At 31.7% G+C, this 12000-nt stretch overlaps 1 protein-coding gene and 1 long non-coding RNA gene across 4 annotated transcripts; both read left to right on the forward strand.

The window, feature by feature from the left end:
• The first annotated feature begins 927 nt into the window (after positions 1-927).
• On the forward strand, positions 928-7282 carry LOC107842205 (GPN-loop GTPase 3). Of its 3 annotated transcripts, none has more exons than XM_016685952.2 (10): positions 928-1062; positions 3595-3691; positions 3813-3921; positions 4010-4091; positions 4205-4290; positions 5634-5737; positions 5826-5956; positions 6038-6131; positions 6357-6412; positions 6959-7282. In XM_016685952.2, exons 2-10 carry the CDS (start codon positions 3647-3649, stop codon positions 7053-7055), a joined length of 804 nt encoding a protein of 267 aa, XP_016541438.1. In that variant the 5' UTR covers positions 928-1062; positions 3595-3646; the 3' UTR covers positions 7056-7282. The 3 variants fall into 3 exon arrangements, with proteins under 3 accessions (XP_016541438.1, XP_047252383.1, XP_016541439.1); XM_047396427.1 differs by having other exon boundaries at positions 957-1062; positions 3436-3691; XM_016685953.2 differs by having other exon boundaries at positions 1062-1299; positions 3436-3691.
• Positions 7283-9979: 2697 nt separating this feature from the next.
• LOC107841906 lies at positions 9980-11699 on the forward strand. The gene is made up of 2 exons (XR_001665485.2): positions 9980-10208; positions 11374-11699. It is a non-coding gene; the product is annotated as an uncharacterized LOC107841906 (long non-coding RNA).
• The last annotated feature ends 301 nt before the right edge of the window (positions 11700-12000 follow it).

Raw genomic sequence — 12000 nt, forward strand, 5'->3', positions numbered from 1 at the left:
TTATAATGATGGTGTATTCGAACTAGTTCACATATGCATCAAATTAAATCACCTAACGCTACCACCCCAAATGAATTGGGTAAACCTTTATCAGCATGTTATTATCAAAGTTTTTCAAATTAAGGGTCTTTTTTTTTTTTTTTGTTATTAAGTAAAGAAAAAAAATGTAAGATCGACCACTTTGACTGAAAACTGTAGGATTCATTTGACCGTGAATCTTTTTTATTTTTTTTCTTGTTTGTCCATGAACTTTTAAAAAGTTCCTTTTTATCACCTTTTTTTTCTTCAAAAATTTCAAAAATTGTTTTCACTTTTTTCACTTTAAATCACTCACAGAATGACGTTTTTCACTTTTTCTGATTTGTACTTCGAAAAATGCATTTGGCTATAAATTTCTACAAATTCTATTTTCACTCTTTCTAAAATTCCACGTCCCCCCCCCCCCCCCCCCCAAAAAAAAATAAAAATAAAAATAAATATTTTCACTTTTTTAACTCTAAATTATTCACAAAAGTTTGAGTGTTTGACCATGAGAATTTATATTTTTTTTGAAAAATTATTTCATTTTAGTGAAAATTGTAGTGTTTGATCATAAAAAATAAGTTAAACTTGTTTTCACTTAAATTCTCTAGCAAAAAAGTCAAAAACAACTTTAATTTATATTCATGACCAAACACAACTCCAAACTCCAACTCTAAATCCAACTCTAAAAAGTTTTAATTTTCATATTCAAACACTCACTAAAAACAACTCTAATTTATTTGATTGAGAAATCTATTTTCAATTTTCATATATCATTTTTCACTTTAAAAACAAAAAATATTATTTATTTATTTATTTATTTATTTATTTTCACACGTCCAAACGGCTACGTAATTTCCCCCTTCAAAAGCCTAAGATGGGCTGGGCTTATATGCCCACTGGCCCGGCCCAAATAAAATCAGCTATATATCTTTGCAGCTTTTTTTATACGCGGCATAGAAAAAGGCAAATAAAAAAATAAAAAAAAAACTAATAGGTGGAAGAAGTAGAAGAAGGCTTCCTATTTCTCGTCAATTACTGGCAAGTTGATGACATTTTTTTGCTTTCCTCTTTAGTTTTTCTATAATATATGCTGTAGGTTCCTATATTCTTATCGTAAAACTTCTTTGTTATGTGTAATTTTTATTTTTGATAATCTGAGCGAACTAATTGTTGCCAAATACTTGTCAATCTCCCACCAGCGATAGGTACCAGTTAAATAAAGTGGTTGAGAACGATGATGTCTTGTCTCAGGTTCAAATTCAAGCAGAGATAAAAGTACTACTCCGTCCGTTTCAAATTTATTGACCTATTTTGACTTGTTATGGAGTTTCAAAAAATAAATGCTCACACCTTTTTAGTCTATTTAAAAAAAAAAATGATTTTGACAAAACTTTTAATTTCAACTTTGCCTTGAGAAGGTGAATGACAAAGTCACTAGGGAGATTATTTGTCTTGGTTATGGATGCTTTGATGCGGCGTATTAAAAGAGAGGTGCCTTGCGGATGATGTTGTTTTGATTGACGAGACTCAGAGAGGAGTTGGAGGTTTGGAGGCAAGAACCTTTGAGTCTAAAGGATTTAGGTTGAGCAGGACCAAGACAGAGTACCTGAAATGTAAGTTTAGTGATTTGTCGTATGAGGCTGACGTGATAGTGAAGCTGGATTCTCAGGCCATTCAGAAGTGTGAGAGTTTCAAGTATCTTGGGTCTATGATTCAGGGGAATGGTGAGATTGACGAGAATGTCATGCACTGTATTATTGCGGGGTGGTTGAAATGGAGGCTCCCTGTCTTGTGTAGTAATAAGGTGTCTCCTTAGCTTAAAGGTAAGTTCTACAAAGTGGCAGTCCGACCGGCTATGTTGCATGGAGCATAGTGGTAGCCAGTTAAGAACTCCCACATCCAAAAGTTGAAGGTGGCGGAGATGAGGATGTTGTGATGGATGTTTGGGCTTATCAGGAGGGATAAGGTTAGAAATGAGATTGGTTGGGAGAAGGTGAGAATTGCTTTTGGTGGATGACAAGATGTGGGAAGTAAGGTTGCGATGGTTCGGGCATGTGATGATGAGGGGCACGGATGCTCCAGTAAGGAAGTGGGAGAGGCTGGCTATGGATGGTTAGCAGGGTAGAGTTAGGCCGAAGAAATATTAGAGGGAGGTGATTAGGCATGAAATAGAGCAGTTACAACTTACGGAGGACCCCTTGATAGGAAGGTGTGGAGGACGCGGATTAGTAGGTAGGAGTGCGACCGTAATAGTAGGGAAGAGTTTGTTTGTATCTATGCCTGTAGTTTCTTTTAGTCTTGTTCGTGGTGTGTTGGTGATGTGTATGATTTTGCATAGCTAGTTTATATTATTACCTTGTGGGTGTCGTGTTTCCTTTATTATCCAGCGGTGTGATAGCTTTTTTTATTATTTGCTGTTATGTTTTGTAGATCACGGACTACATTTTATAACCCCCCCCCCAACAATTTAATAAGTATACTTAAGGACATAAATTAATGGGTAGTTTTTCAATATTACCTGTTTGATTCTTCCAGAGTTCTTCTTAAGTAGTTTAATTCAACTTCGTGAAAATGTGAAGTAGTTGAGGTTCTTGAACCTCGAAAAATTCATTTATTTTGGACTATAAAAAAAGTCTCAACAGTTCACTTATATTGAACTAGACGGAGTATTCTTTTTACCATAGTGGCCGGTGTAAAAGAAGTTCAAGGTTTGGGGTCTTGGGTCTCACTGTTGACAGATGGCCAATCTTTTATTTGTCCATATAGTTTTTGCCTATTACAGAAAGCTGAATATATAATTCTTGATATCCACATTGTGAGGCTGCTGCTATGCTTCATTAGCTTTTGAATTTATTTATTTTATATTTTTGTTTGGATGGTTGTTCTTACTCATTGTCTCATAGTGTATCATATTATATTGTATTTGTTTGATGAATACTACGTTTGGATAGATTGCTTTGTTTTTTATCGTTACATAATGTGTCACATATCATTAATTTGATGGAGATAAACGTACAAGAAAAGTAGGGTGTGTGGTAAAGCTGTTATAAAAGGGTATGGTAAAGGATTAAATAGGATTATTAGATAATCAACAAAGAAAAAAAAAATTTAATAACGCGATGACATCAATTAGGTCGTTACATAAAATAGGACTTTTCGTCGGTACATAACAATGGATTTAGCGATATGATAAAATAAAGTTTAAGTAACAATCCAAACAAACGTTATATTTAAACTAATAGCACAATACAATATGATACGAATTGATCTTCCTCAAAAGAGGTAACAACCATCCAAACAAGCTGTAAAGTTTTCAGAGGCTGTTATGAGGCTATTTCATTGAAGTTCCTTTGGCTGTTATCAACAATACTTCTTTTTCTTTTTTTTTGACTCTATAAATGGGTAGTTCAGGTGATATTATGATGTCTCTTTTCTCGTGATAATGCGTATGGGACACACTGATGTACTAAGCTTGTTATTAGCGGCCGGTGTGTGGTGTGCAACATACATGTTAGTTGCAGTTCTTGGCGCCTTTCGGATTTTCAATTTTCTCAGAACTTGTGTCTTCAGTTGATCTCTTGATTCTACCGACGCGTAGAAGGAACAGAAAAAGGGAGTGATCATGGGCTATGCACAGTTGGTTATTGGCCCTGCAGGCAGTGGAAAGGTGATAGCTGAATTATGTTGCTTCGTGTTATTGTATTGTTCTGTATTGGACTTATCCATGCTTTATACTTGAATGTCCTGGTATGGCTAGTTTCAGCTAGACTACTTTTTTTCTGTTACAGTCCACTTACTGCTCTAGTTTGTATCAACATTGTGAGACCACTCGACGCACCATCCATATTGTGAACCTAGATCCTGCTGCAGAGAATTTTGACTATCCAGTGGCTATGGGTGAGTGGAGATAAAGTATTTTAAGTAATTAGTTTGCTAATTAATATGTGTCGTAATTCTAGAAATAACCTAGTGATATTGGCTGTAGACATTCGAGAGCTCATCTCGCTGGATGATGTTATGGAAGAACTTGGTCTGGGACCAAATGGTGGCCTTATGTATTGCATGGAGTATCCTTTCCTGACAAGATTGTCATTTTCTGAGTCCCAGTTTTTTTGACTGAAAACTTCGACATTCTGTTTTTGTCCCTGTCATATTTGTAAGCCCTTGATGGTGATCTCAGACATCTTGAAGAAAATTTAGATGATTGGCTAACAGAAGAGTTGGAAAACTACTTGGATGATGACTACCTAGTCTTTGACTGCCCAGGTACTGTAGTTCTCCCTCTAATATTTGTTGTTCGTATTATCAGTAGTACAATCATCGTAGAGGTATGTAAATATTTTTCCTTTACACATTTACTGCTAATTCTCGTGTTTTGACTACAGAATTTTGTTAGTTGGCTAAGAATATAACTAACATAACTTCATGTAAGTGAATACTCTGGGGAATAGGGTGGTTAACCCTCTCTGAGAACTTGACTAGTAGTTGTGATTTTGTTTAAAATTGTCTTTACAGATGCTTGCCATTTAGATAGTTCATAGATCAAAATCAAGGGTTAGGTGCTTCTTGTTAAATGACACTTTGGAATGTTGTACTACTGCACATATTAGTATCAAAGCATCTGGGTTAATTTTGAGATTCCAGTCTAATTCTTTGTGTCATATCCATGTCCATGACATCCTTCCTTGATCTCATGAATACATTATCTCAGATATATTTACTCTTGATGATTAGTCAAGGATAGAGTTTATGTCGACTAATCTTGGAAACTGATTGCATATACTGTTGATGGATAGTGGACAGTTGTTTAGTAAAAGAAAAAGTAGGTGAAATGAGAGAGAGTTTGAGATTCTGTTTTTTTTTTTTTGGTTCTATCGTATATTCAATATTGAGATAAATGGTTTATGCAACATATTTAAGACGTTTACAGATGACAATACTGCTTATGGACATGAGTGGCATTGGTTATAATTCCTATTTATTAACAATACTCATAAACTATATGAAGAGTTAATTAAATATAACGATGTGCAGTGTCCCTTAAATCTGATAAATTTTCATTTAAAATACTTTGGACTTTGGTGGTAACCTATTGAATACTTGAATTCAAAAAATATATACCGATTAAATACTCCCCAAATAGTCGGTTACTCTATTGGATAACGATGGAGCAATCTTATATATGAGTGAGAACTTAAGATCCTGTTATTTCCAAATGCATTACACTTAAGGCTCACGTCAAACTGAGAACCTCCTGCCTTTTCCACTCCTTGGGCTCCATCTCTCTATCTTAAGACAATAGTTATGGTGTTCTCTCTGCTTCTTTCGTCAAGTCACTGAAGATTAAAGCAATTCCATATTAGTCTATTGCATTCATGGAATCCCTATCTAACTCTGGAAAAGTACTTTTAAGTTTCTTAACTGTATTTTTACAGCTTAATATTGTTGCTCTTTGGACATCTGTCTCCTGATTATGAATACCCATAATCTAAACTTCTACACTGACCAGTAGTCTTGTCTCATAACAAATATATTCATGCACAGATGCATTCACAGACACATAACACACATATACATGAAGATTACTCTGACTTCTTATCATTATACAGGCCAGATTGAACTTTTCTCACATGTTCCTGTGCTGAAAAACTTCGTGGAACACCTAAGGCGTAAAAATTTTAATGTTTGTGTTGTATATTTACTTGATTCTCAGGTGCGTGGTCTTTACAAGTTGAATTTCTTCTTCTTTTTTCCCTCACTTGCTGTTGAACATGGATGTTTATGCTCTTTTGGTATCACAGTTTATTACAGATGTAACCAAATTCATAAGTGGTTGTATGGCTTCACTCTCTGCTATGGTTCAACTTGAACTACCCCATGTTAACATTCTATCAAAGATGGATCTTGTGACAAACAAAAAGGAAGTTGAGAAGTTAGTCCTACTATAACTATCTTCTTTATGTCTTTGTCCCTTTTTTGTTTTAAAGTTTATTAAAATACATTTTCCCTTTAGTTACTTGAATCCAGAGCCTCAGCTGTTACTGGCAGAATTGAATCAGCGAATGGCTCCACAATTTCAAAAGCTTAACAAATCATTGATTGAAGTGGTAAGCTCTAATAGTTGTGATGTTTCCAAGAATTTATGTATTGGTTATTGAATTGTCAAATCATATGTGTTGTGTATCTCTATTATTCTCTTTAACATTGGTATTCAATGACAACTTGAAGTGGTTCTTTCTCCCAAGTTAGATTGGTGACTTGACTCGGGTCTTTTGAATGAAAAGGTATGAGAAGAAAGTGATCCGTAATGGCTGATATTTTCTTGTATACAGGTGGACCAGTACAGTATGGTGAGCTTTCTCCCTCTTGACTTGAGAAAAGAGAGCAGGTAATATATTCTGGCGGTCAATTTAAGTAGGTGTTTGGTCATAGAAACCAAGTTTTTTTTTCAATTTATTTGGAATTTTGAAGTTTGAGTTGAAGATGGAGTTGTATTTGGTTATATTTTTTGTAAATAATATCTGGAAAGAGGTTTATGTTTCCTATAAAACATGAAATGTGATTTATATCCAATTTCTAAAGCTTGATTTACTGATGGAAAATGTGAATGTATTGATGTTTTTAGTGTCCCTGGTGCTCATGTTTTCACTCCGTGCTTCCTGTTCATACTATGATTTTTGGTGCAACTGTTCTCAAATAAAATGTGAAGTTGACAATAGTGTGATAGATGTGCATTAGTTTTCCAGATATTACCCTTTCCTTTTCGAAATTGCTTGGTTGGTGGTAAACTTTATCAAAGACTTTCTGACATAAGGGATAGATTAGATGTTTGAATGATAATGCGTTGTGCATATGTGTTGTGTACATAGCTCGTAGAAAGGCACGCTTTGTGCTATGTACTCTTTAATGACCAATATTCTCTATCATTTTGCAGCATACAGTACATCTTATCTCAGATTGACAATTGCATCCAGTATGGAGAGGACGCTGATGTGAAGGTTAAAGATTTTGACCAAGACGAGGAGGATTAACCGCTAATATTTCTTGACTCGTTCGAAAAGTAACATGCTCTAGGGACGCGGCAATGCTGTGGCGGGTGGTGAAAATTTATTAACAAGTGTGTTTTGTGAGACTTGCCTTTTATTAGGAGCTTCTGTGCTCATTTAGGCCTTCAAATTGTTGTTACAGGTACTTCAACTACCTTTTATATGAATTCATTAATCAAAGTCACTCAGCTAGATTCTGGGTTTATTGAGCATTTCTGTGTCTGCGATTGCCATTGCTTAATTTCCTTGTGTAATATAATGGTATAAAAACTGTTGTCCCACTACCAAAGGATGTGGTCCAATGGATGGGACTACTCTTTAACCAGAGATCTCGGATTCGAATCCTTAGTATGACAAAATTCTTGATAGGAAGCGCTTCCCCGAATGGGTCCTACGTGCCTATGAAAGGAGAGGATGATAATTTTTGCTAACAACTACAAAAATGGTGACAAATGATCCAGCCTATTAATTTTGTGATGAATCAAAGTCATGCATATTGATGTAATTGTTAATGGTTTGTTAACTTCATTCAATTGACAAGGACTTTATGTGCTAAAACAAACAAGGACATTGGTATTTATGTTGTTGAGCTAAAAAGGTTAAAAATTATTACTCCTTCTGTATAAAAATATTTATCGTGTTTTTATTTGGACACTCCTAAAGAAAATATTACTAATTGAGAGGGAAGTTTGATTATTTCACTCTTATTTCTGTCTCAAGGTACAATTTTTTTTTCATTGAGTGTTACTCTATTGATGTGTGGTAATTGAAGTGTTTATTCGATCAATTAAAAGAAATCAACAAGTGATAATCACGGTATGATACATGAGATCCATTTTTTTATACATGGATGATAGATCCACTTCATCATGAGTAATTAACATGCATTATCATCTTATTAAATCATCGGAAAAGGGTCAAAAATGTTCTTTAACGTATTCGAAATGGTTCAAAAATATCTTTTTTCACCGAAGGGATCAAAAATGTCCCTTCATCGACCCATTTGGATAAAAAATTCTCTTGAGGATAAATTTAAGTCCAAAATTATCTCTTCTTCTAGCAAAAGAATTGTTTTAATTAAATATGTGACATTATTTTTATTAATCTATATATAATTAGACTCAAATTCATTCATAGTCCTATTCATTAAGTCAAACCAATTAAAAGACCCAACATTTTTCTTCTTTCTCCAACCTATCCATGTCCGAATTTAGTTGATGGCATATATGACTGACAATCATTTCTCTACTAAAAAGATTAAAGAGTAAATAATTAATTAAACTAGGAACAAATAAAATAATGAAAACAGAATGGAGTAGAAGTTCTATTTTCAAAGAAGCATTTTAAGAGTTCGTAAAACATATTAGGAATGGTGTAAAGTAAAAGATTCACAGTTAGGGAGTAATCAACTTACAGTTTTTGATTTATTTTAACTATTAAGCACATTAAATGTTCACAAAAAACATAACTAAATTGGGTATACATAACGAGAGCTTGAGCAGACATGGGTTGGAGGTAGATGAAACAGTCTTGGGACATTTTAATTGGGTTGGATTAATGAATATGATTATGAATGAATTTGGGTCTAATTACATCTGGATCAACAAAAATAAATAAAATAATGTTACATATTTAATTTTAAATTTTTTATTTATGTCATATCAGCTTTCGTTAAAAGGAAGGATAATTTTAGACTTAAATTTAATCTTAAAGTTATTTTTTATCCAAATAGATGGACGGAGGAGCATTTTTAATATAGTAAATGAAAGAAGTATATTTTTGAATCATTTCTAATATATTAAGGATATTTTAAACCCTTTTGCGTTAAATCATTAACTATCGTAATCTTATTTGATATAATACAAATATTGATTAAGTGTAAATTCTTAAAAACATTAATTATTTAATAATTAATATAAAGTAATCATCAATTAACAACTTTTTGAAAAGAGTTAGGTCATACAGCCTGCGAGAGGTCCATCATGACAAAAGGACAAAAGTGAAAAGAATAGTTGCATCATATATTTTAGGTAGGGTTGGTACTTAATTAAATAAGTTTAAGTTGTATATATAATCAGTATAAGATGCTATTTATATTATTAAATTATATACGAGATATTTATAATTATAAAATTACCGCAAGTTACCAATTATAACAGGAAAAAAATAATTTGATGATGTAAAAATTTCTTAAGTCGACGATATATAAAAACTTGAATAAATAAATAAATATGGTATCGAATTATTAGAAATGACTGATTTTTATCAAATCATTATAAGTTTAGATTATTTATGTCATTACCATTGAAAGTTTGACTCATCTATGCCACTGCCGTTACAGAAAAGTTTATTCGTATCATTATTTTATAATCATGATTTTTACAAAATTATTTTTGCCATGTGACGTCTTATCAGAGGTCCACATTATCATATCCAAATCAATCAATATTACTTAAAATGAAAAAATTAAAAATTGGATTTACTAAAATAAAATATTAAAAATTGGACCCATTAAAATAAAATTTGATCCACACAGTTAAACTAAAAAATTGGACTTATTAAAAATAAAAATTGAACTAATTAAAAATAAAACCAAATTTATTAATTGTGTCGGATTTTATTTTAATGAGCAGAATTTTTTTTATTTTGATTTAAGTAATATTGGTTGATTTAGATTTGGTGACGTGAATTCTTAATAAGAGGTCAGGTGGAAAAAAATAGTTTTGCAAATTTATCGTTGCAAAATAATGGTACAAAATTATTATTTTTTTTTTAGTGACAATGACGTAGATAAGCTAATTTTTTTAAAATAACGGTATAAATGAACCATTTTGAATAGTTGAATGATATTTTTAGTCTTTTTCCTAAAAGGTTTGCATGAAATGCAAAGGAGGAATGACCAGGTTCAATGAACCTATAAAAAGGTATCACTTGCTCTAATATCCGTCAGTTCATTTTCAAGTTGAAAGTGCTATAAATAAAGCTTATGCTATATTTTTATACATCAAAAATGGGGAAAAAACACAATGGTTGTTTAATTCCTTGTACTATTTGCTCATTTGATTATTCCAAGAATGTTTAATTGTCACATTCTAGATCATCAAATTAAGACAATGTCAACTGTATGAGCTAGCTCAGGTATTTTTCTCAAGTCTCTTTCATTTATTAATGTGAATTTTGTATAAATTCGAACAAGTTTATTTCTAATTATTTTTCATCTCTACTTTTTGCTAAATTATAAATAGTCCTTTATTTTCTAAGTTTTGGATACATAATTAGTATTCGAATATATAATTTTAAAGTTGAGATACATAATTTTTGAACTTAAAAATATAACAGTCAACTGCTTCATTTTTACTCGGATACATAATTTTGAAAATTGAGATACATGATTTTGATACTGAGATACATTTATTTTTGAAATTAGTTAGTCGAGATACATAATAGATTAACTAAACCAAAGAGAGATACGTAATTAAAATTATGTATCCGAGAATTTATGTGTTTGTAGACATATCCGGTTGTTTTAACAAACAACTAATTTAGATAATTAATAAAAAGAGTAGGAATTTTATGTAATTTAATAAAGATAAGTTGCGATGTTATGTAATTATTTAAAGGTAATTTGTATTAGATCAATCACTATTCTTCTGTAGTTCACTTGTGGAATTATGTTTAATATGTTGTTGTAATTAATCTTCTTAACTATAATCTTTCTCTTATACAAAAATACTGAGCTAGGATTATCATTAAAAAGATTTTAAATATAAAAAAGCAAACACATGAAAAAGCCAGAAAGATTAATCAATATGTACTATAAATACATGAAGAATAGTTTTCTCCTTGTATACAATATAACTTCTAACGAATGAATTTTGGAAGAACTTAGCATAATCTTGCTAAGAAAAATGTTCTACTACTCTCTAAGAACTTAGTCGTTTACCCCTCTACTATTTCATGAGAAGCACATTTTGCTCTTCATTAAAATTAGGGGTTTAATTGAATTTTATTTAGGGTTTGAATTGATTGAAATCGTGAATCGATAGGGTTGGACCGGGTTTAAGAGGCAATAACGATAGGTTAGTCCACTAAAGTCATAAATGACAACCCACTTTTGTCACGACGAAAGTATAAAATTATCACTTTTCTAACAGACGTCAAAAGTGCTCCTCATCGAATAATAAATGAGCAATTTTAATCCTTTTTTTTTTTTATATGTTTTATATTAACTGACTGAACTTAAATTTTAAATGCATCTCAAACTATAATAGAATATCTAATATGAAATCTTCCACTCTTGCAGGAAATCATGTTTACTTTATAAGACCATGAAGCCAACTCTTGGGATCAATATGTAAGAATGATCAAAGAAAATAAGCATGGATTGTTCAAAAGCTTGTCTTTATTTGTGCCATTTGTATGGCATTAAACAAGTTTGATCATCCAATCAAATAAAACTAGAAATTTCGTCACTCAAACTTTTCAAGAATGTTGCATACGTATTTGTGTTAGACTCTCTCAAAGATCACTACTTTTGGAGAATTTAACATATAATGGAAACATTTTTTAAAATTTCAAGTATTATAAATTAAAAAAAAGTCACAAAAAAAGAAGAAGAGAACTTTTGATTAGATTGAGTTCCCCTACAAACTTCACCATTATTATTCTTGTGAGTTATTCTGCTTGTGTGTTTAACATAAACATGCATTAGTGTTTATCTGTCAAAAGTTTATGAGAAGCATTTATATAATTTACTAAAGAATATATTGGTTGTACAACAAATTTTCCCACAATTATGTCATGTTAGGGTAACAATAGGCAAACCATTAGGTAGACATTATTTTCTACTTTTCAATTTATGTGATATTTATTATTAGTCCAGTTAAAAAAAATTAATTTCACTTTTAAATTTGAAGATAATTTAATTTTA

Source organism: Capsicum annuum, chromosome 9, assembly GCF_002878395.1.
Source record: "Capsicum annuum cultivar UCD-10X-F1 chromosome 9, UCD10Xv1.1, whole genome shotgun sequence".
NCBI lineage: Eukaryota > Viridiplantae > Streptophyta > Magnoliopsida > Solanales > Solanaceae > Capsicum > Capsicum annuum.

Excerpts from the sequence above, each read along its gene's own strand:
- LOC107842205 (XM_016685952.2), top strand. The coding sequence starts at position 3,647 with ATGGGCTATGCACAGTTGGTTATTGGCCCTGCAGGCAGTGGAAAG. Across the intron at positions 3,692-3,812 it reads GCCCTGCAGGCAGTGGAAAG|TCCACTTACTGCTCTAGTTT; the intron begins GTGATAGCTGAA and ends TTTCTGTTACAG. Across the intron at positions 6,132-6,356 it reads ACAAATCATTGATTGAAGTG|GTGGACCAGTACAGTATGGT; the intron begins GTAAGCTCTAAT and ends TCTTGTATACAG.